We start from the raw sequence: 24,108 nt of genomic DNA, 5'->3' as shown, positions 1-24,108 counted from the left end.
ATTCCTGCACTCTGTCCCCTGTGAGATGCTGAGTTTGCATACTAAACAGACTGTTGTTAACCCTGTTTAAACAAGCCACCTCACAAATAGGAAGCAATGTCCTTGATCCATCATTAAAAATGTCCTTGACGCAGTGTCACCAGCAGCAGGGCCTGATACACTAATCACTAGCAGCATTGTGCTACCTGGGATGTGACAGAGAAGGCCCCGATAGATCCTGTTTTTATTTATTATAATTTTTCAGCAACTTTCCCTGGGGAAGTGTGGTGGGGACGGGAGAGAAATCCAAGGAAGATAACCTTTCCCAACCTTGGCTGTCCCAAGAGATGCATGCAATGGAATGTTATACACATGCCCAGATTGCAGCCTTTAGCAGGGCTTCACACTAGCAAATGTAAGTCACAGAGAGAAAATAACAAGCCAGCTAGGAGCAGGCACCAGAGTTACAAAGCTTCAGCCATGTGCTCACTCCCCAAATTTATTCCAGGTGCTTATTAACAGTTTAGCATTGTTAAGAAGATGTCAGCCTTGCTGCCACCTTCTTCTACATTTGCATGTTACTACCCACAGTGCTGTTTGATTTTGTGCTTTGAAAAGCAAATGATGACTTTTCCACAGCTAGGATATTATTCTGAGCATTTTAAATGTGGAAGAAGAGTAATTATCACCAGAAAGGTGGGGGGGAGAGAACAATTTTCTTCTCTTTTTCAGTGTAGTTGAAGGTAGGAGGGAGAAGAGAATCATTCCAATGTGACTCAAGCCACTGCTTGTGTCTACTAAACACAATTAAAGAAAATGGTTCTGAAAACCTGTCAGGGAGCCATAAATACTCAGCCTCAGTGAAATCCAGAGTTCTCTGTGCCTGTTTCACAGAGCGGATACCATCTCAGCTGTTATATCAAAGCTTTACTTCCACTCTTTCACTGACCAAATGGTTGTAAATTTTCATGCTGTCCTGCTGACTTCAGAACTGTGGGCACTATGTTTAACTGGTCTACATGGTACCAGGGTAAAGCATTTATACCACTTCACAAGTAAGGGTGTGCGAAGTGGGCACTATTCGATTCGGATTCGGCCTGAATCAGGGACAGCGATTCGATAGTTGGTTTGGATCACTGTCCCTGATTCAATTCAGCCAAATCCAAATCTGAAGATTCAATGCTGATTTGAAGAATCAGCAATTCAGCCACAGATCCAGCTTTTTTCTATGTATCTCGAGGTACCAGCATGGCTTGTGAATGCTGTGATGCTGGGGCGCATGGAGCGTCCCACAGGAGCGCGTGGGGGCCCTCCACATGCTCAGCGGCGAACCTGAAAGTGGACTGGAAGTACTTCTGGGTCCTTGATAAAGTTTACTACTGCCTCCCCGCCCTCATGCCCCCTCGGCTGCGGGGGGACCCTGGGTGCCCCCTCCCCCCCCCAACCCGGGAGGCACCAGTTGCAGAGCCAGGAGGGTGTGAGGGGAGCCTCGTGCACTCCCCGGCAGACCCAGAAGCGGACTGGAAGTGCTTCTGGTCTGCTTCTGGTCTGCTTCTGGGTCTGCTGCCGAACACGGTGGGGAGCTGCCCTGTGCTCCTGTGGGATGCTCCATCAACCCCAGCTTCTCAGCAATCATAGAATCATAGAAGTCGGGTCGGAAGGGACCTTGTAGATCTTCAGGTCTGACTCCCTGCCTGGGCAGGAAGAAAACTGGGCTCACATGACCCCAGCCAGGTAGGCATCGAGCCGCTTCTTAAAGACCCCCAGGGTAGGAGCCAGCACCACTTCCCATGGAAGTTGGTTCCAGATCCTAGCTGCCCTAACTGTGAAATAGTTCTTACGGATGTCTAATCTGAACCTACTCTCCAACAACTTGTGGCCGTTATTCCTTGTTATCCCGGGGGGCGCTAGGGGAAACAAGATCTCCCCCAAACCCTTCTGGTCCCCCCTAGTGAGTTTATAGGTGGTCACAAGGTCCCCCCTCAGCCTTCTCTTGTGAAGGCTGAACAGGTTCAGGTCCCGTAGCCTCTCATTGTAGGGTTTGCCCTGCTGTCCCCGGATCATGTGGGTGGCCCTCCTCTGGACCCTCTCAATGTTGTCCACATCCCTCTTGAAGTAGGGTGCCCAGAACTGGACACAGTACTCCAGCTGTGGCCTGACCAGTGTCGCGTAGAGGGGGAGGATCAGCTCCTTGGACCTATTTGAGATGCACCTGTGGATGCACAATAGGGTCCAGTTAGCCCTGCCGACCGTGACCTCGCATTGTTGGCCCATGTTCATCTTGGAGTCAATGATGATTCCAAGATCCCTTTCTGCCTCCGTGCTCTCAAGAAGGGACTTTCCCATCTTATAAGTGTGCTGCTAGTTAGTACTGCCCAAGTGCAGCACCCTGCACTTGTCCGTATTGAAACGCATCCTGCTTTTGTTAGCCCACCCCTGCAACCTATCCAGGTCTTTCTGCAGTCTCTCCCTCCCTGCTAATGTGCCCACCTCTCCCCATTCCCCAGCCATGCTGGTACCTAGATTTATGTAGAGAAAAACATTTAAAGCTGTCTCTATGTCCAAATCGCCAAATCTCTCTGAATCTCTCCGAATTGGTTCAGACGGTTAGATTTGATTCAAAGAGATTCAAGGGTCCTCCAATTCGATTTGGATTCGGAGATTCAGCCACCGAATGGGGCCGAATCTCCACCGAATCGAATCAGGGACTGAAGCTTTGCACAGCCCTATTAACAAGCTCCTAATAGCCCTCTACCTGTCAATTCAGGTGGTACTCCAACAGAACAATTCTAGAATGAAGGGTAAGTCATGAGAGCATTCACACAGAGGCTTTTATCCTAGAGGCTACCAAAATGTTCCACGTAGAGCCAGAGGTGACAGAAGTGCTTATAGGAGAAACTCAGCATCTAGCAGCATATAATGGCCTTTCTCAACCATACTCAAACTCTGCAAAGCATGAGATAAATCCAAGGAAGCATGATCAGTCATGCTTCCTTGAATGGAGTTAGGTGCTCAGACCCTGCTGGGATCACTTCACCAACCACTGAAGTACAGTCCTTCCTATTGTGGAACATAGTGGCACATCACAGCATTACACACTCCATTGTACTTCATTATAAGTACAAGAGACTGCACAAGCTAGAGAATATGCATGTAGCTTCCATTAGCACAGTCATTCACATCTCTACTATCTCAATAGTGTAAGGTATGACAAAGTGAATCATTCTGCATGAGTCCCAAGGAGGAAGGGAGTTAGTAACTTTATCAAGAAGGAAGTCCCCTGACAGAGTTAAGTGGATCCACTGAAAGCCATGTGCTAATTGGTGTAGAAAGTGGACTTACAAAGAGGCATTCAGTCAGAACCCTATCGGTTGCTGAACCAAAAAACATCTGGAATGTGGGAAGAGTGAAATTGTTAGGAAATCCCACATCTTCTGGGAAAACTGTTCCAAAGTTAGTTCCAGAAGAGTAGGGAGCCCTGGATGCAGGTGATAAAGGTTACACTTTCCTTCTCCCACTCGTCCAGGGGTTGGGTAGCACTGCATCTTCCATCTAAAACCAGAAATGATTTGGAGGGAGGGAGAATGAGACTTGTGATAAGTCTTGTTTGCCAGAGAGGGAATGATCATTAGCATGGCCTGTGTACACTGTTGAGTGGTTGACAAATGAACCTGCTTGTAGAGATATGTCCCTTTGGAAGACTTGACATACTTTTAATCCAGCTGACGTCAGTACAACATCAGTGTCTATGTCATCCTGTAAGCCTCTGCTAGGATGTATAATTCAGAGCTCAATTATTCTTAGTGAAGTTTCCATGACCGTATTGTCTCAACATGGACAGGGAGATATGATAGCTAAACTCCAGTGGCAAAATACATCATTGCAGTCCTCTTCCCCTCTCTAAGGGGTTATTAAGAATGTATGGTGGAGAAGTTTGAGTTGCTACAAACAAATCCTGGAAATGCAGGTATCCTTGGGAAACCTCCTACTCTACCCTCCATTCCCCTATTCCAGAAATTCCCTGTGTGTTGCTTTGGCTCTGGGACTGAAGATGTGGATGAACTTGCCCTTGTTTAATCCCTTGGAGATGGGTCAAAAGTGTAGATTAATAGGATAGGAAATATATTTCTGCTCTTGCAGTCAGTAAAGGAAATTTGCTGGAACTAAATTAATCATGAAACAGACACAAAGAAGAGAATAGATTAGCAGAGAATTAACTCATTAATTAGATTCGTACCAAAGTTCAGAGAGAGAGTTTCGTCTGAGATAACTGCAGAGTTCAAAGATTGGTGTGTGTTGCTCTAGGGCACATGCAATTTCATTTCCCAGCTTCAATGGGTTTCTCTCTAGCCCTGGATCTGTCGGGTGATGGGGATGTGCCGAAAAGTCTGATAGACCTAGCACAGCAGCTGGCAAAGTCTACAACTAAGTGCCCAGCACTGGAAGTTGTTACCTCCCTGTGCACATCTCTGAGCCATAGCTGATCGGGTTAACACATGGTTGGGGGCATTTTCCCTTCAGTCTAAATGAGCAGCTTGTTACATTTAGATCTTGCAAGACCTTGTGTGGGGAGCAGCAGGCTGTCAGATGTAGCTTTTTCCTGGTGAGTGGATGCTCCATGCAGGTATAAATAAGGTAAAGTGTAAGACATTGTTGTCCATGCTGTATTTTGCAGCCCCCCGCCCCCCACATGTGCCCTCTCATTTCTATAAGGTAATAAAAAGGGTGGGATGCAGGCAAGTTGGAGCATGTTCCCAAGGAGATGTGGATTTAAGTGCAATCCTCATTATACTAATGAAGCACTTAGCTACATGTTCTCCTCTTATGCCTTTCTCCAGCTAGTAGGCAGGATTAATTTGGCAGCCACACCACAGAGCTCTCATTAAAACACTAAACTTCCTGTCCTGAACATTACATTTTACCTTGTTCTTCAGTGTTATTATGTAGCACAGGGGTTGCCAACCCACACCATGCATGCCACAAATGAAATAGGCAGCCTCTGTGTGTGGCACATGGCAGACCAGGGAAGGAGCAGGGAAGACAACAACAAATAGGACAGGGTGCAGGTAGCAGAGCAACAGATTGGGCAGCAGAAGGGAATCGGAGTGGCACTCAGGAAGGATGAAGGACTTAACCAATGGCATGTACATCAGGAAGGTTGGTCCCTGCTAATTTAGAACTTGTGCTGTTCAAAATCAGTCCTTCTGTCTTTTTGAGACCAGACGCTATGGTGACGGGAGCATGGAAGAATGAAAGACGAGTTTACTTGTGCCAGCATGTGACGTTCAATGTGCTTAGGAGAACGAGGCAAACTCCATTTCTGACCTGTATCCCTATTTATGTTTCAGAAGATAACGACTCCTGTCTTGGTGCAATAGGACAAACTGATCCTCTGTGGCAAGCTTTGATCTATGCCAAACTATTCACTGCAACAGAACAGGCCTGGCAATAAATCTGAAGGAGACTGCAATTTATAATGCATTTTTTAACAAATGAACATACTGGAGATAAACACTAGTAGAAACAAGAGCAGATCCATGAGAGAATGACCCCCTACTCTCAGACTTGCCTTTTTCCCCCCCTTGCTTTTCAATACCTCTCAGTGTGAATGCAATCAAACCATACTCAGAAACATTTCGGGCTACATATTCAACACGTAGAACTTTCTGGAAGCTGACATTTTCTGGCTGTTTCGACTGAAAGCAAATATTGTGATGGACCTCTCATCACCCTCGGTAAATACCTACTCATTCCAAAATCATCAGTCTGATTCATGAAACACTTAAGCTCTGCAAGTTTCCAGTTCTTGGGTGTCCCTTATCCCAAATGTGTTCTTATCTATATAAAGCATTACAAAATGTTACAAGGACCAAGAGACAAATAAATTTATCTTCTCTGGCAGGTGAGATGCTGTGGGGTTGATGGTGTTGAGCACTGATAATATTAACAGATGAGCAGGGGGCACTGCAATATATGAAAAGAAATATATCTGCTGCCATTATACCCTTTGAAGGATATATGAAGTGGCTAGACTGTGCCCTGCTTTACGCCTATCTGCTGCCATCTTTCCTCACTGTCACTTTAGAAGTATGTCATCGCTATTTTTACAGCAACATAGTACATTTGGTTTATACCCCCTGCATGAGGTTTACCTACACTTTGGTAGCTACACTTTGATTCTGCACCATGATAACTAAATTAAGACTGCAGTCTAGCTGCAAGAGCACACCTTTCTGGAAGCAAAGACATTTCTGGTGTCTGTTATATCTCCCTTTTCTTATTTGACTCTAACCCCTTTCGATCCAGATTGTATCAGCAAGAAACATATTCTCCTCAAACACAGTTTAATGACAAAAAATTAACAATCCCAACTGAAAATACAGATGGCCAGTGAAAGGCAGCATCAGGTCCATGAAGAATAACATTCACTCTGGAGTTTATGCCACTTTTATTCAAATGAATAATATATTCGACATCAGAGCACAATTAGAAAGCCTGCATGGATCCCAGGCAGGACTTGATATTAGTCCATGGAAAGGGGCCCATTGGCTTCAGTGGGCTTTTGATCAATACTTAGAAGAATACAAGGCACATGGCACATGCAGGCAATAAGGTAGCTATTTTCCTGGGCTCTTAGACTAAGAACAGATGTCATTTTTGTTGAGGAATCAACTCTGTTAGGGCATGTCCAGGCACAGCTGATTCTATTAATGAGTAAAAACAGACATCTCCATTGTCCTGCAGGGTCAGGCCCCTACCATTTCTGGAGCTTCAGGGGCCTGATCCTATGGAGCAGCGGTCCCAGGTGTCATGCCCCAACATGGAGGCATGACAGTTTGAAATCACACCCTGGAAATCTCCTGCAGAGGGATTCCCAGGTTACCTATCTGCAAGCATGGAGGGGATACCCCAATGGCTTGAAGATCTCTCTCCAAATCAGGGCAGGGCAGTGCAATATGTATGCCCTAGAAACCCCAATCAGGAGGATTTCTGGTGCATGCAGGATTGGGACCCTGAAGCCTTTGGAGTGCCTGCCCAGCATAGTTGGAGAGCATGGACAGCCCAGAGCTGCCTACACTCTCCCATCATATATTAAAATATTTAGGCTGTGGCAAGTGGGGACAAACTATTACTACAAATTGTTGCAATGACAAACTTTGGCATTTGTGGTGCAGTAAAGGGCATGGACATCTGTTAGCTCAGGTTTTGTACCACCATAAAAAATGCATGGCAACACAAAACTGATGTTTATTCTCAGCTAGAGTGAAATGATTTAACACATCCAGTGTTTCCTTTCAGTCGCAACAAGGGGGTGTTACAAAATGGCTAAAAAGAAATCAAAGCTGGTAAGGGATTTAGGGTGGGGGGGAAAAGATTGAATGGGAGAGATGCTGACAAGATATCTCAGTGCCATGTGCTCGATTCAGCCTGCTGAGGGGAAACCTGCTTTTTCTAATCCATTATCGTTCTCTAGACAACTCTGCTAACAGGGGCCTTCCTCCATCATCTGTACTCTTATAAACTAATGCCTACTGATAGCAGCCCTGCTAATGCTTGTTGTGGCTGCTGCACTGTACATGGCCTATCATTAGTCTGTCACTAATGACTCATCAATGGAAGCTTGTTCTAATTCTCTTCCTCTTCATCTTTCATGAACGTTTTTGTGAGGGGTAAAGTATTTGGGAAAAGTAGGGTCCCATGCCACTAGCCAGCTTCAGCATGTTGCATGGGTAAGCTTTATTCCTAAAATGCCCCATCTCTACCAACTCCCTTCCAAACTGACACATTTCCCCTTCCATAGCTATATTTATTTCTACACTTGAACTTCAACCCTGTTTTACTCAAATTGCAATTTCAGTGTTGGGTCCTCATACAACTCCACCAGCGCAGTCCACTCCATTTCTGCAGCTGCCCCTGCTACTGCAGTCTAGAGCAGTGATTCTCAGCCAGGGTATCACCAGATCCTTGGAAGGGAGCCACAGAAAGTATGAGGTGTTAAGCAGATAAGCACAAGTTAAGGCTGTCCCCCATTAGTCCAACTAGCCAGCCCCTCTGCAAGGAGGTAAGCCCTGTAATAAATTAGTTTTTGAAATGGGGTGCTGCTCAATTCACAGAAATGATGGAGGGCTACTTTGAGTCTAATGAGGGGTGCTCTGAGTTCACAGATGCCTGATAGAGGGGGCACAACAGGTCATGTGCCCCCCCCAAGATTGGTCCCTGACTCTGCACTGCTCAGAACAGGGTATTTTTTTGCCATGCAGGCCGGTGGCATATGGAGGGGGGGGGGCACTAAGCCACAGCACAGAAGTATAGAAGTGGATATGGGGCTTCTGGCCTGCCCCTGGGCCCACCCACAAATTGTGCCCCCCCAGACTCTGGAGGCACCAGTCACCCTGCTTGAGTCTAAAATGTTGAGAACCACTGGTCTAGAGTATGAGCAACACAAAAAACCCTTATAAATCAGCTTAGTCCTGACCTACAACACCTATGAATCCATTCTCAGGTCTCTGTACTGCCAATCAACAGGGCCTGAACTTGAAAGACCTTCTCCTGAGCACTACACAGTAACCCACAAAGGGGTCTACAGGCCTCCATCTTAAAGGATTTCTCTAGCTTCATCATTGTGGGTATGGGAGGGAATTGTTAGTACTACTGGCATACTTGCATGTGTGTGTTGGTGCACTGGTGAGGTAGTCTCTGGAGAGGAGGTATTATCTGCATTATTTGCTTTCTGAAGATCGAAATCTGTAGCTGGACTTTGCTGGTCCTGTATCTTCTCTACTTCTAAAGTCCAGACACCAATGAAAAATAAGGAACATGGGCATGGGAAGGGCTGGAGGGAGATAGTAAGTAGTTCTAAGCAGCAAAAGGAAACCCAAAAGGGATAAAAATGAAGGGTAAGGGAAAACTGGAGTGAATGATGACAATGCCTACATACACTTTGCTTCACAGTCCCAGAACAGGGACCAGAATGGCTTGTCTGAGACTCCCCAGCACAAACAGAAGTCTTTGCTAACTACCACTTAAAGTTATTTACAGTAGGTGACAAGTTATTTTATATATCACCATTGACTGAAAATAAAAGCTTGATCCTACACTAGGTTGAGCAACTTCACACAATACTGAATGCCTCGACTCTCATCAAAATTAATGGGAGTGAAGGTACTTGTGACAGGACTGAGTCCTCTATATTTAACAGTATTTGTCATCCATATGCATATAGCCTCCTTCATTACACAGCAACTTAATGGAGGCCAAATCTGGGAAAGTGTGGAGTACCTGCAGTTTATCATGACTACATACAAAATTGCACTGATTTGACTGAGAGCATGAAGTCGCACCAATGTAGCCCAGTGAATGTTAAGCACCAGAAGTTAAACATCTACATGACGAAGGAGAAAGATCTTCTGTGGATTCATACCAAATTCCAGGTGAGGACTAAGACGAAATCTTCTGCAGGAGCCTGATGAAAAGCCCACAGAATACAACAGGAATCCCTTTACCGACTTCAGTGGGCTTTGCTTCAGTCCCCAGATGCACAATGGATGAAAGAACGCAGCATTGAACAAGGAGATTGCATGCTTTTTAAATTTTGCTTTTCATCATATTTGTATCTAATCATGTTTTGCATCTTTCTCGGAGTGAAATATGCTGTGAAGTCCTGACAGCAATCTGGAGAACCGTAATTATTTCGGAGATGGCAGTCTTTTCCCCGAATGTTGACGGAGAAGAGAAAGTAGCTGCATAGGAAGACGAATCATTTTCCTCATTCTTTTTCAGGCCTTTGGGGGATGGAGCAGACACATTTGAAAACTCATGGTGTTGCAAAGCAAAGAATATCAGGAAAGCAAAATGCGGGAAACAATCAAAGAAGGAAGAAAGAAAGAAAGAAACATTGCCGTGGGTTTCTGTTTTCCCCTGCCATTACCCCTCCTGCCCTCACAAAGACTTTCCTGAGTTTTATCCATTCACTGTAGGTTTGGACTAGGTACGAAGTAATAAGTTGGGAATTACTGTTCTTAAATTTCAAGGTACTTGAGAGCCTCTAAAAAATAGAGCTTGTTTCATTTCACATGGCTGCCGAATCTGACTTCCCTCGTATTTGAAGCCAATTTCAAGGCTGAGCTCTCCTTCCAAACACTGTAGATTTTTTTATAAAGCTGGCAGGGAGGCCTAAGGGCCCAGGGCTGGAATGACAAGACAGGCTGCAGTTGGGAAAAGAGGTGCATCAGCAGAGCTGGGGTAAGACTGAAAGAGCATGGAGGTAATGAGAGGGAAGATGAAAGGATCTTGTATTTGTGCCTCAGTCTAAGCTTAGATGCACAAAGGATTCTGCACCTTAGGATTCCTGGGGACCGGCAGGACTTACACATCCGTTCCCCATACTCTGCCTCTTTCCAGCCACCAGTCTGAGCCCCACAGTTTTAAGAGGAATCAGTTCCAAGAAAAGCAAGCAAAGACCAAAGGCAATGATAGTAAGAAATGAGGAGTTAGTAGTTGTGCTCAGCCTGAACAGCTGTATGTGCAAGCCAGCTGGCTTGTCATTTTTGCATGTGCGAATAAGTTCTTTGAGGACCCAACCAGGTTTGCTGGCAAACCACCATTGATTTGTTTGGGGGCTCCTTGAGAATATGGCTTTGAAGCTCCAAACCATTTGTCTCTGTGCTCTGCTCCTCCTGTTACCGCACATCACCAGCCATCTCTTTCTTATGCGGCGACTGTGGCATTTGCCTGTTCTTTTCCCTCTGCTTTCTCTATACCATGGGAGCCAAGCCCTTCTAATCTATGTTCAGTAATACACACTAAAGAAGAGATGTGGTCTGAGTTCAGAATAGAAAATATTACCTGGCTTACTTAGACAAGCCTGAGAGAAAGCCAGAGCAGTGCTGATCTTTATAGAATCCTGGTTATTACATTGACTTCTGCTTGACTTTTACCCTTGCCATTAAAGTACAGTTATAGTTCAGAAAAGTGACAGTAGAGATTACCTTGGGGTGTCATATTCAATCTCTGTCAATGATGCCCAAATCCAATTTGCTCACTTTATAAGTCAAAGATGATTTTCCCCGTAGGTCTCCAACACTTGGAGCTCTACCTTAGATCTTGCTGTCAAACAGGCTACTTTCTGCTGTCTGTATCATCACCAGTAATAAAGAATTCAAAACAAAAGGGTCTGAGCACAGTTCTCTATTCTTGAGAAGTAATTATTTTATACTGATATAAGAAGATCACTGCTGGCCTTTTTTCCCTGGTATTTCTACTGAAATTCAGTGGGTTTAATTAGTTTTTTTTTCCCTCTTGAGAGCCACACTTTACAGAGGAAATAGCCTCTTTCCTTGAACTATTGGTATAATGGACACAAGCTAAAATAATATGCTGCCATCCTTCCTTTACATAAATATACATAACTGGCATTGTTTGCTTTATGCTCCATACATTCATGTTCTCACCATCGAGACTGGAGTTAGGTAAACGAGACATTTCCTGCAAATTAGGGATTGAATTGTTAAATACATTTTGATTGTTTTCTGTATTCCTTTTATGCTTGGTTTCCACCAAAGTTCTAACTGGGAGACGTTTTCAAGAAAAGAGGGACCTAGAAAGCCAGGTTTACAGAGTAATCATGGAAAACATTTGCAGAGTTTGTGGTCATGCAAAATATAGTCTTGATGTTGGAAGTTAAGCATATCCTGGGAATAGTGAAATAGCCAAACATTTGACATGATCACAACCTACTCATGGATTATTCACTAAGAACAGGGGCACAAATCGCAGAATAAATTATTTGTTCTTCATTTTTCTTCTTATAGTTAGGGGCATTTTTTGAGGAGTGAGCTGTACATGGGATGATAGTAAAGTTGGACACTGTATAGGAAGTGGTAACCTTCCATACAAGTGCCTTACCTATTTTAACTATAGAAGAGGCAATTATGTCCCCTTGCCTAACATCTTGTATATTATTGGCCATACATTTTCATGTTCATGTATAGACTTGCATCAAAATTAAAAAAAAGTGTGAATTAGAACCAATTTAGTGATTACCCCACAGATCTGTGTCTCTACCCCCTTATTTCAGAATCCAAATGGCTAAAGTTAATTTGGCTAAAATTGGTGTGTTAGCCTCTTTAGCTAAACTGACGTTAGCTTCTTTTGGTCCAAAAGAAAAGTGCTGACAAAGTTGGACCCAAACCACTAAAGAGGTTACAGGAATCTGATTCAGTTAAGGATGCAAGTTTGTATGCACCAGCCTTTAGGGCAAAACCATCTCCTAGTGCAGACAGGAGGAAGACTCTCAATGAGTTTCAGATGGGCTGGATTAGATATGGTAGCTTGCTACCTTGATCTTCAAAGATGAAAGGCCAGTGCACTTGGTAATGCAGACTGGCCTGAAGAGAACATTCTCTTAGGCTTACCATCCATTTCACCTTTTGATGTCCTGCCCTTCAAGCAAGAATATAAACGAGGAAGAAACATCAAGAAGGTGTTTGTGTGGCCCGGGTAAGGGAGCAATTTATTAAACAGGCTTCCAGTGCACCTCTGAATAAGAACTTGCAAAACACTCAATGCTGCTTGTTCATGTCAGCCTTGCTGGGACTGTATTGTTCTCATTGTCTAGTGTTTTTATGAAAGAATAATCCAAGTAAAGCAAAAGGCCTTTTTCTCTCCTTACTGCCATTCTTCACTCGATATGGAGGAAGAAGTCATTTTTCAATGTGGGATAACAAACCCACCCATGAAAACAGATACAAAGGTGCAGAGATGGCCTGCATTCTTCCTGCCCAGCTACAATAGATTGCTTCTCCAGCTTTGCATTTTGCTCACACACTGATCCTATCAATGTTGAACTTCCTGTGAAATGAAGCTATTGCACCTTGGCCTCTAATTAGATTAAAACTGCTTTAAAATAACAAAGCAAAAATGATCTTTAAAGTCCTTTTTAGGAGGATCACCAGGATAAAGGGTAAATACTAAGTACAACAGCATTGGGAAATGGGGAATGGAAAGAAACCGAAGGGGGGGGGGGGGGGGGGGGGGAGGGCAGAATTAACTGAAGCTAGACCTGACCTACCATGAATATTCTCAGCCCCTCACAGAAGTCTTGGCTCCACCAGGCTGCTAAGTCTTGAATGAGAGCTATCTGTTTCCAGGAGAATGAAAGCACTTTCATGTCTTCGTTATTTTGGCACCTCAGAGGGCAATGTTCCTTACTACTTCAATGCCAGTTTTATGCTTTGCAGCTTGAGCAAGAAAAGCCATGCCCAGGCCGAGGGATTTATTACATTGGTGTTGGAGGTTATGAACTGGTCCATGTGCAAGTGGCACCACAGCCGCTTTTGGACTCAGAGCTCACCCTTAGTGCCGTGGACTCTATGTTGCTAAATGCTAGTGGAGATTTATAATTAACTAACTTGGTAGGAACTTTTTCTTTTTTGGGATGGCTGCTTCATCATGTGTGGCAGAGGCCCAAGTAAATTACAAAAGTCATCCTCACTGATACCATTCAAGTATGCCCTGCATAGCTTTAGTTAATACGAGCCCAACTTACACAGGTCTGAGGGGAAGAGGAAATTAAATGAGTAAACCCCATACAGCTTTGCATTCTACATAAAAGTGACATGGCTTTGAAGTCCATTTCTTTGGACCCTTCCCCAGCTAGAAACAAATGCTACTTTCCACAAAGGAAAGTTTAGAGGATCCCTTTTTCTAGTGAAAAAAAGCTCCTACTTCTAGCTTTGAGGAACTGTGAGATACTGGGTATATCTACATGTTCAATTAATGCACTTTTGGTCATGCACATTAAATCTAGTACCCCCATGCATTTTTACACATGCAAGCGCTGCAGTGCCAGGCACTTTGAAAACTGCCCAGCTCTGCATTGCTTGCAGTTGTATAAACGGCACAATTCGTGTTAGTGCTGAGAAAATGGCAGCGGCATGATTTTGAACTAAAACACACAGAAGGTGCTTTAGTTCAAAAGTGCACTGCTGCCATTTTCTGTGCGCTGACATGCATTTCACCACTTGTACAACTGTGTGTGGCGCAGCACGGTACACGTCAGGTCGCGTGCGGAGCACACTCGATTAATCGAGTCTGCTCCAAGTGGCAGATCTCCGGCACATCATAGGATGAAAAGGTATGTGTATAAATGTCCTCCATTGTGAAGCACTAGAGAAATGTGCATTAGCCTATTTTAGTACTCATTAGCTAAAGAGCATGGGTTTTTTTGTGATGCTTTAACGCACATTAAAATAGGCTAATGTGCATTAAAGTGCATGTGTAGACACACAGTGGGCCATAAATTTGTCACTGGTACAGTACAGAAGCTGGCCATTCATAAGCCTACAGTTAGCAAAATGTTAATAGTCAAGTTCCACATTTAGGGGGAAAGGAAGAGATACATTTAGGACAGGTTAGTTTTCAGCACAAGAACGCCCACAGTTGGAAGCCATTTAGCGGCCAGAGTGTTGTAGACCGTCTGGCAAAGATGGATGAGTGCAGGTGAGGCGGGTCAAAGGTTTGTGATAAATGCAATATGTCACATGGCTCTGAAATTTATTACCTGCTTATCAGCACCGTTTATGTAGAACAGACAGATAGATAGATAGGAGGTTAAACAACGACCCACTCCACCTACAGACTGTCAGCTTAATTATTGTGTCAGATGCCAGTGTCTTGTCACTCACAGCACAGACTTTTTGGTTCAGACCACAGGTAAAAAGTGGTTAATATTGTGTCATCCCCTTGACATTGCTTAAGCAAGAGAAGGGCTCTTTATATTTCTGGAGAGCCCCTTGCAACTCTAACACTAACCTGGTGCCTGCTATGTACCCTTCAAGGTGATGCTTACCTTCTGGTTTTGGCCCCAAACCTATAGTTGTTCCTTGTTCAACTTGGGGAGGCTCATAGTCTGATTCCCTTTGACCAACTAGATCTCATGTGGTGGGACTGTGATATGGGTGGTTCTTATCTCCTATTACCCATATTCTCTGGGGCCCATGTAGTGAAGGGTGAATACATCCGGTGTTTAGTTATACAGTGACTTAGAGTCTTCTGTATGACAAAAAGGGTCTGATGTACCAAATAATATAGTGCCACAGTTAAGGAGAATGCTTACAGGGTTTTGATATTGTCAGTGTTTCCATCTGGTTAGACCAGATAAGGCTGTTAAAGATCCCCTTTTGCCACAGATCTTTGATACAGTCAGTTCTTGTTTACTGTGTGGAGAGATGGATAGCTGTGAAGGCAGAGCAAACTTTAAAGAGGTAGCTGCTAATTATGAAAATTAATTAGAGAAGTTGCACAGGCTGATCACTAGCTCTTCAATCAATATAGATAACTACCTGACCTGAGTCAGTAACTCAGCTCTAAACTAGCTCATTTCAGAGAAACCACGCGATGCTAACATATTGCTCTTGTGGCAAGGATTAATGGAAGATGCCATAAACCTCTGTAAGTCCAGAGTTTAACAAACCTTTGAGGATCATTTTAACACTGAGTCATTCAAATATATCAGAGTTAATATGACAAGGGGACCCTTTGACCAGTTATCTATCTTTTCTCTTATATGGCACTCATTGCCAGGGTATCAGAGCATCTGCAACATGGGAGAAATGTTTCTAGGTCATTTGCATAGTTTCTAGGCTCCCTGATGAGCACATAATAATCCCTTTGGGGATTTCCTGGGAGTAGAAATATATCCCAGAAGAGATTCAACTACAGTCAGCAAGGTCTTTCCCTGAGGTTTTAAAAATATATACAGTGCAAGATCAGAACTGTCGTGGGTTCAGTCAAGTCCTGTGACTCTAGGAAGGAAAGTCTGAGTCTAAGAAGCACCGGTTACTCTGCCTTTTGTAAATATAACAGCAGGAGGAAAAATGATCATGTTCTCCTTAAGTTCTCCTATTAAAAAAAGAGCTTCTGGGATAGGCATGGAACAGCTGGGAAAGGATGACTACTCACGGTCTGGCTGAAGCCAAGTGTTGACAGCCTGGTAATCTGATCCCACACTGGGAAAGTCTTATTGCCCTGAAGCTTCTACATCTGATCCCTTAGACAATCCTGCAATAGGTTTGAGTGTGGCATGGTCTGATATAGGATGATGACATGTCTCTCTCTTAGCTCCTCCGGTAAAGTATTGCTCATTGCTTGAGATGAAAGGATTTGTTCTTCCAGGTTTTAAACCCACTCAAAGATCAGATGGTTCTATTGTTGGCAAGGACCCTAGCATAACGTAGAATATCCCCATGTATCAGTGGCCCCTAAAGTCCTGCAAGATAATGTACAGACATTTCCCATTCACATGGGAGCTGAGAGAGAGGTGGCCAAATAGTGGCTATAATGTTCCTATGGTGGATTTTCCCTTGCAGTGCAAAGCTACTAGAATGAAGACCAGGAAGCTACTGGAACGGGGGCCAGGATCTATCCTTGTGAGTCTAAATTGCAGAGGAAGAAAAAAGGGTTGTCAATTCAAATTAGTTTTAGGAATGTTGCAAAAATAAAATAAACAGTTTGGGAAGTTCACCAATTCTTAATGCCCCCAATCACTACCGAATAACTACAGGTTGGCTTATGTTGATTATAGAGCACTGCCTGTTTTAGATGCCTGGGTCTATTAGTCACCAAATTAAATTTGGTATAAGTAATAGTGAGGCACTTTCAGGTAGCTTTGTTCAGCAAATAATGAAGAGCAGTCTGAAAATCAACTTCCCTAGCCATTTATTCTGTGGCTAGATGGAGGAGAAAGCCATAATAGCAATAACTAAGATTTATATAGCTCTATTCATTGCAAAGGATCCTACAGGGCTTTACTCATGGCATACAAGGAAATTGCTCAGTCTCTGCTGGAGTGCAGCACTTCTAGGGTGGAACGCAGCAACCAGTCTACCACAGCCGTAATGACGTCAAATTTGTTTGCAGGGAAGGAAAGAATAATCCTGGTTGAAGCTGCAGTGGTATTTTATGTAGGCAGAATGTAATCATTGATCTGAAATGTGGCCAACATGCCAGATTTGATGTCTTATTCTTTCAAAACATGGTTAGAGGGCCATCTAGACCTTGCTTTTTTCATCTTATCTTAAAGGCAGACCTGGGCTGGGGCCCTGAAATCAGTTCAGAATCCTAGCAAGGATGCTCCATTGCTAATCGCCAATGGGACTCTCTTACAACATCTGGGTATTCACTGAAGGCCCCTCACCCAGGTCCAAATTGTGTTTGTGATAGATGCTGCAACTGGAATAAAATGAGTTGTTTCCAGTTCATAACTGTGTAAGTCTTATGGGGCCGAGTTTTCTTTGCACGTATCCACCTAACATGGGTTTATGTAAGCCTTAGTATTTTTATTCTTAGATTAAAAGTGTTCAGGGGAGCATTTGTTCCTCTAATTGTAGAACACCTTGATCAATGGGCTTCTGGTCTTTATTTGGGCAACTGAACTCTTTTGCAGTGATGGTGGCGGTGCTGGTGATGATGATGATTGCCCTCTCTATTCTAAAATGTTCATGTCTCTTGCCAGTTACTCCAAAGGTTAATTTTCTTTGGCTAAAGCTGTCTGTCATGGACTTAGTTTGCTTGTTTTGCGACACTAACAAGGTAGCCAGCTGAGGCAGACACAAATGATGCACTATTTGAGCTGGCAGAAATACCTCCTTTCTATGTGACCTCCCTAGCTAATCAAGGTGCAGAGGAATTCAAACAGGGGCAGTATCTTCCTCCATCTGTAGTGTTAACTCCCCTTTAAACCTGATCTGGAAAACCCAGGTTTAGTGTCAGAAGAGAATTGATCCCCTATTGTGTGCTGATTCCTTGGCTTTCTTGTAGAGATGGCCAACATGGTTGCTGACCAGTGTTAGTTGTGATGATGCTTTTGGTGTGTGAACACCTATCTATTACGAGAGGCACAGAAACCACCATATGAGTATTGGGTTCAGGTCTCCCACAGTTTCAGTGTCTAGGAACAACAATTTTGGGTTTCTTCTTAAGAAAGCAAAATATGGATTATGTGCCTATATTTGAAACTATGGGCCTTCTGCCTTGTTGCACCTTGCTTTCCCTGTGTGGAAAATAAGAATAATAAATACTAACCTCTTTCACAGGGGTGTTGGGAGAACTAGATATTTCAGTAGTTTTAGTGATTTGCATTATTGTTACTTATTTTTCTACACCGTCAGTCTGGGCTGGGCTAGAACTAGTGACCTAGGAATGAAGGGCTCTATGTAGTATTCTTGGTATCTGGATACTATAGACCTTTTACTGAGGTCTGACATACTGTGTATCGATGGATAGAGAGGAGTCCAGGTAACTAGGCAGGTTGAGACTTTTATACTATTTGCACATGAAGTAACCAAGGAGCAGACTTTCTGGTTACCATCTTCTGCTTGAAACATGTTGATTTTTTCCTCTGAATATCTTCCCTTCCTCTCATATGATAATACACTCATTTTCTCTCTCTTTCTTGCTGTCCCTTTTCCTGAACCTGAGACAATCTGGACAGCTGTGTTTAAGTCACCCATCAGTATAGTCTCTCAGAACCATGTGGGAATTTAACACTAATGGGAACATCCCAACGAAACTGTGCATATCTATTTGAGGCTAGGTGCCTGTGCCGATCACGCCGGTGAATCAGAGATCTCTTCTCTCTCTTCCAAAAGTAGGCAGCAGAGGGTGCTGCCCATCTGAGTTGAGATTCATCTCTGAGGTTATTTCGTACTGTCCACATCTCATTTATTATTTAAGCAGCTTGTTTTCCCAACAACCACGGGATCCCAGACTGGTAGCCCCAGATTTCAGGAAAGAAGGCGCAATTTTCTTGGAGAAGACAGATCTGATTCTGCTCCATGCATATGATTTATATAAAGGAGTAGGCATATATGTAAAGTTTAAATGTGTGGAATCTGCCTTTCCTAGAAAGAGGGACTAAAAGATCTGTCTAGGCGAAGGCAGAGCATTGGGAGGTCTGTTGGGATCGTTTACCATGGAGCTGTCATTTCTCCTTTAGTCCTACCTGCAGCATTTCATTTCTTCCAGTGCTGAGCTCCCTATGCATCTGTCACTGCACCTCAACTAAGATAATAGCACCCCATCTTCTTCCATTCTTCAGAAAATTGCCCAATTGCAATAATAAACCTTCAACAGATCCCTTGTTGCTGTTACCTAGAAATAAATGGGTAACGGTTACCTGTGAGCATGGTGGAATTACTGTTTGTCATGAGAAAAGAATTATGGTATTTGCTGGTACCTCAATAAATAATTGGTCTCACCACAGCTCCTCCTGGAAATATAAGCTGAGGAAGGATTTTGTGATCCAAAATATTCTAAAGTCATTTTTCATTTTACCTCTGAACTGCAAGTATAGGCAATACTGGGTCTTTGAAACCAGCTTCTGTTTATTGAGATGGTATAACAAGAGTTAGGAAAGTTGCAGCTCAGTATTTTTTTTATTGAACCAACCAGAATGCATGTGGTGTCTGAAATACTCAAACGTAATGATGCAATTACAATAATTGTAAATCTAGTTCAGAGTTTGCATAGACCCTGTTTTATTTGATTTCTGCTCAATCACTGTTTGTAATCTTCATCACTCCAGGTTTTCTTTTTTTACGGTCTTGCAGACTGGTTTGTAGCAGTGTTGTTAGTTTCTGCATAGCGTGCAGGCGTGATGAAGCAAAACAGACATATATTTGAAATGGGGTCTAATAAGACAGTAGGTGTAAATATAAACTAGTACTCATTTGTCATTTTTCAACTCTCTGAACCCTCGCATACGCTGTTGAAAGATGGAACGGTGGGATTTTTTACCTTAATGAAATAGATACAAATGATGCCATAAATATCTATGGGAAACTTTAAACACTCAGTGGCAGTTCACAAATCAGTTTTGTCATACAGCTGGTTGGAAATTTTTCATTGAAACAGTTTTTCATGGGAAAATTCTGCTTTGATTAAAGTGAACTTTTTGGGGAAAGCATGTAGATTTCAAAGAAAACTCCCACAATAATTATTTTTGAAGCATTTTCTTTCTATGTCTTGGAAGTTTCAAAGGGTATTTTTCTTTATTTCATTGGGAATTGCTTTGAATATTTCTCCATAAGTTTACGCCTTGTCAGTTGTATTATATGCTACAACAGGACATATTTGCCATGTAAAGTTTCATAAAGACATGTCAGGCTATGAATGACTCGTTCTGACGTGTCATGTCATAGTATATCAGATTTTGACAATATTAAATATTCTAGTCTATTATTTTATCTTAAAAATCATTAAAGGCAGTTTCTACTTAGTACTAATTGAAACATCCTTGGGTTAGTCTGGTATCACTTTTCTAGGGTATTAGAGATATTAAAGACAGCTGCTCATTTTATTAGCGTGTTAACTGGTTATTTTATTTACTTGTTCAAAATGTTGAAGTGCTTAACTATTCCAATACATTGCAAAAGATATTTTGATTTTTTTCTCCAAATGATGTAGTTTCACCAGAGGGACTTTTGAATTGATATTTCAAGAATTTTTTTTTTTTTAAATCTTGGTTTTGTTCTGTGTGCATATGAAAACAAATTTCAAAATATCAACATTTTCCACAAAATGGAAATTTTCAATGACGCCTTGCTCGATTATAGACGTACACAAAATTATAGCTGGACAAGAGGAGATGTCTTAGATCACTATGTCTGTGCATAAGCACTTGGTGATGCAGAATTGTTTGCAGTGATTTGCCCACTCTGTTTTCCAGTTTTTCCAGCATCTCCAGGCTCCCAGTTAGAGGAGGATAGCGTAGCACTTTCCAGAGAGCCTGGTGCTACTGCAGCTCCACCAGCCCCTGGCTGCAATTATAATACCAGTTGCTGGGTGAAGGGATTCTGCACCACTGCCATAGCATCAGCAACAGGGATAACTGGGCTCGGCAGACCACTCCATGCCAGTAGCTGATGGTAGGTTTGACTTCCTAGGATAGGTAGGACTGACCTCTCGTTCCCTGCTCCATAATTTTTCCCAGGGAACAAAACCTACTAGTTACATCTCTGCCCTCAAGTTGTAGCTTGAGTAACTCCTGAACACTGTAACCTGTTTTACTGACAGATGTTTGCAGAAAATGAGAGTAGCTTTTTCTTTCTGTTTTGGATCTTTGAATCATGTATTTATAGCTATAGCACAAAAAGGACCCAGGCCCACCTTACTTTTTCACGATTCCAAGGAAGCAAGTCTTCCTTTCTTCTCATGCTGTAACTTGTGAAAGTCCACACCACTTCAGGATTGGACTGGATAGGATTGGGTGCATTATCGTATACCACATAATTCTTTTCATTAGTCTTATGCAAACCATGACAGAGGGGAATGGGGTACTAATTGCATCACACAAATTATTATCAGTAGTATTGTTGAAATACTTGGAGACCCCTTTTGGATTAGCATCTCATGGGGTGATTTGGTTCTGTCAATTAATTAATCTCTAAAGTGCCACCCTCTCCTAGTTTTTGCCAGTTAGGTTTGGGATCCAGGGGCCTGGATATTGCATCATCAAGGAATAAAACACCTTAGTAGAAATATATAAATCCATTCCTTGAGCTGGAAACACCCACTGAATATATAATTGATTCTTCTATTCTAAAACATGTTCACACCTTTTATTTTAAGAAGGGTGTTCCATTGCATTGCTATTAATGAGGTTAGTATCTCTATTCAAAGCAGCTTCCTTTTTGTCTTCCTCTTAAAACTTTTTCATTTTCCTTGCGTGTCATGGTGACCTTTTGGTCCACGTGAATTTTTCAGCTATAGACAAATCTGACTCTGCCCTCTTCATTGCTGAGATTGCTCTTTTCCCTCCCACTTCTCTCCTCTCCATCCTTTGGATTTCATTTTGCACATTCTGAACATGTGAGTCAGAGAATGAAGAGGACGGACAACTTTGCAATTTGAGATTTATCAAAAGCTTTTCATTCCAAAATGATGGCATGGGAAATTGCATCATCAGTATATCTGTCTGGGGAAGAGAGAGCAGACAGGAACATGTTTCTACAGGATGATAGACTCTACTATCAGTGTCTGGTCCCTGGAAGGAGGGTAAAAAATGAGAGTGGGAAAATCAGAAAAAAATAAAGGCGGGGATGAATGTTGTAATACTTTTTTGGTGGCTGTTATTGGGGAGAGAAGTGAGGCCAGTTTTCTCCTATCCATTTAAAAATTGAAATAGAAACACTTAATATATCTCAGGTGGGAAATCAGAGAAATCCTACCACTGGTTTTCTCACTGGTCTCTTCCGACAGCTCTAATCAAGCTTGCAATTACAGATCCAAATCAGAGCTGAAACTAGGAGAATTACCAGGCCAGATTTACAACTTTTGGGAGTCAGTGTAGCTCTGTGGAAGTCAGTGGCATTACACCAATTTGTACGAGCTGAGGATCTGTCCAACAGCTACTATTATTTATGGCCTGTGTGGCAATGGTACCAAAAGCCCCAGTCAAAATCATATCTTCATGATACTGTCATTATTCAAGTAGAGAGGAAAACATGGCCAGAAGGTTCACTCTTAAGGGCGGTAGGCAGAGAAGCTGGAATGGGTGGCGTGGTGTAAAGTCTCCTAGTTTTGGGGTGTCATTTGGGGAATTTACTGTTGTGGTTTGTCATTTATTATAAGCCTCTCTGAGCCTTTCTGGAGAGCAGGATATAAATCAAAATAATAAAAATGATCATGATGATAATAGTCTTTCCATGGCAAACCTGATGTCTGAAAGGCAAAAAAAAGTCCTCAGATGGATTTTGGGAGAACTGCTTAATTTATGACTGGGTCTAGAAGAGATGGTTATTGCTCTCTATCGGAATAATTATATGTGGCATTTGGAAATGATTGGGGTTTTTTATGTTACAGAAATGCAGGTGCGTTGGTTTGTTTTTCCACATACTCGCTGTTCAAAAAGCAGTTCTTAAGCTAAACTTTTGGGGTGCATGGGTACTCAACATATCAGTAAAGAAATAAAGAGCTCTCACGCTATTGAATTCATTCCATCTTGGTTACCTGGCTGAAATGTATTCCCATGCAATAGCTATTTGGTAAGCCTCATTCCACATTTTTTCATTCTAGTTCTGTAAGCAGCCATCACTTCAACATCTAGAAAACATATATATGAGTAATAAGAATATCAAGTCCAACTATATAGAGAACATATATCAAAATGAACAGGATTTTTGGAAGGGATATAAACATTCATGTTCAGAGCAAAACTCAAGCAGTCACTAGTGAAGATTAGGAAGAGGTTTTCATGGGTGAATAGATGCCAACATCATAAGTAGAACTGGCCACATTTTTTATTTCTTTTGCTTTTTCTTCTTTCTTTCGTGAGAAAAATGGCCTTTTAAAAAAAAATATTGTTTTCATAGAAAAGCAGTTTTTCCACCTCCATTTTTCATATTCTTCCTCTTCCTACCTTTTCCATTTTTCCACTAGAAAGGGAAGGAAGGAAGAAAAGGACAAAAAAAAATACCAAAACACCAAAAGAATTAAAAAATGGGGTTTTATTTTTTCCAGTAAAATAAAAAATAAAATGTTTATAATATTTTGAAAATTTATCTTGAGTGAAAAAAAAAAAAACTCAAACAAACCCACAACTTCCTTTTTTGAAGCTCCTCCAATAAACCTGTTAGCAGTCTCAGCAGAAAGAAAAGGTACAAGCCACACAGTTTCCCATCTTTACCATTGGTCTTTGAGGGTCAGATAGAGACTATTAGCATTACAGACTGAGGGTGATTTTCTGACCAGCCTCCTGTTCTCTTCCTAGTCTCAAGATAAGGATTTTTCTGTTGCTAGCACAAATACACATTGAATAAACCACAGTTTTGCTAGCAGACCTAACTTGACTTTACAGATCTCCAGGTACCCAAAATTGCAGAATACAAATTGATGTTTTTTAAAAAAAATAAAGATATCTGTACCACGAAAAAATGCATTCTTCCTATTGTAAAATTAAGTAAGGTATAGTCTAATTTAACCTGTTTCTGTTGCAATGTCAATAGCACATGTCATGTCCAATGTAGTAATGCAAAAAACAACCATGAAAACAAAAGTTTTCACCAGTCCCTCATCAGGATAATCCCATGGGAACCTTTTGGAACGCTTTCTTGGATTCTCTGCAGTCAGATT

General features: G+C 42.3%; 1 protein-coding gene across 3 annotated transcripts in view; it reads left to right on the top strand.

Annotated features, from left to right (window-relative positions):
• The window catches only part of AGBL1 (ATP/GTP binding protein like 1), a 403,598-nt gene that overhangs the window by 306,093 nt on the left and 73,397 nt on the right, over positions 1-24,108 (top strand). Inside the window, exon 23 of one of the 3 annotated variants that reach the window (XM_025211967.1) lies at positions 5,328-5,458. The exons of the other annotated variants lie outside the window; for them this stretch is intronic. Within the exon in view, the coding sequence (XP_025067752.1) occupies positions 5,328-5,334 (7 nt within the window). The 3' untranslated portion in view covers positions 5,335-5,458. Of the gene's footprint in view, positions 1-5,327; positions 5,459-24,108 lie in introns of those variants that run through there. 3 annotated transcript variants of the gene reach the window in all.

The sequence above is a fragment of the Alligator sinensis genome, unplaced genomic scaffold (assembly GCF_000455745.1).
Source record: "Alligator sinensis unplaced genomic scaffold, ASM45574v1 scaffold857_1, whole genome shotgun sequence".
Classification (NCBI taxonomy): Eukaryota; Metazoa; Chordata; order Crocodylia; family Alligatoridae; genus Alligator; species Alligator sinensis.
This window is presented reverse-complemented; position numbering and strand designations above follow the sequence as displayed.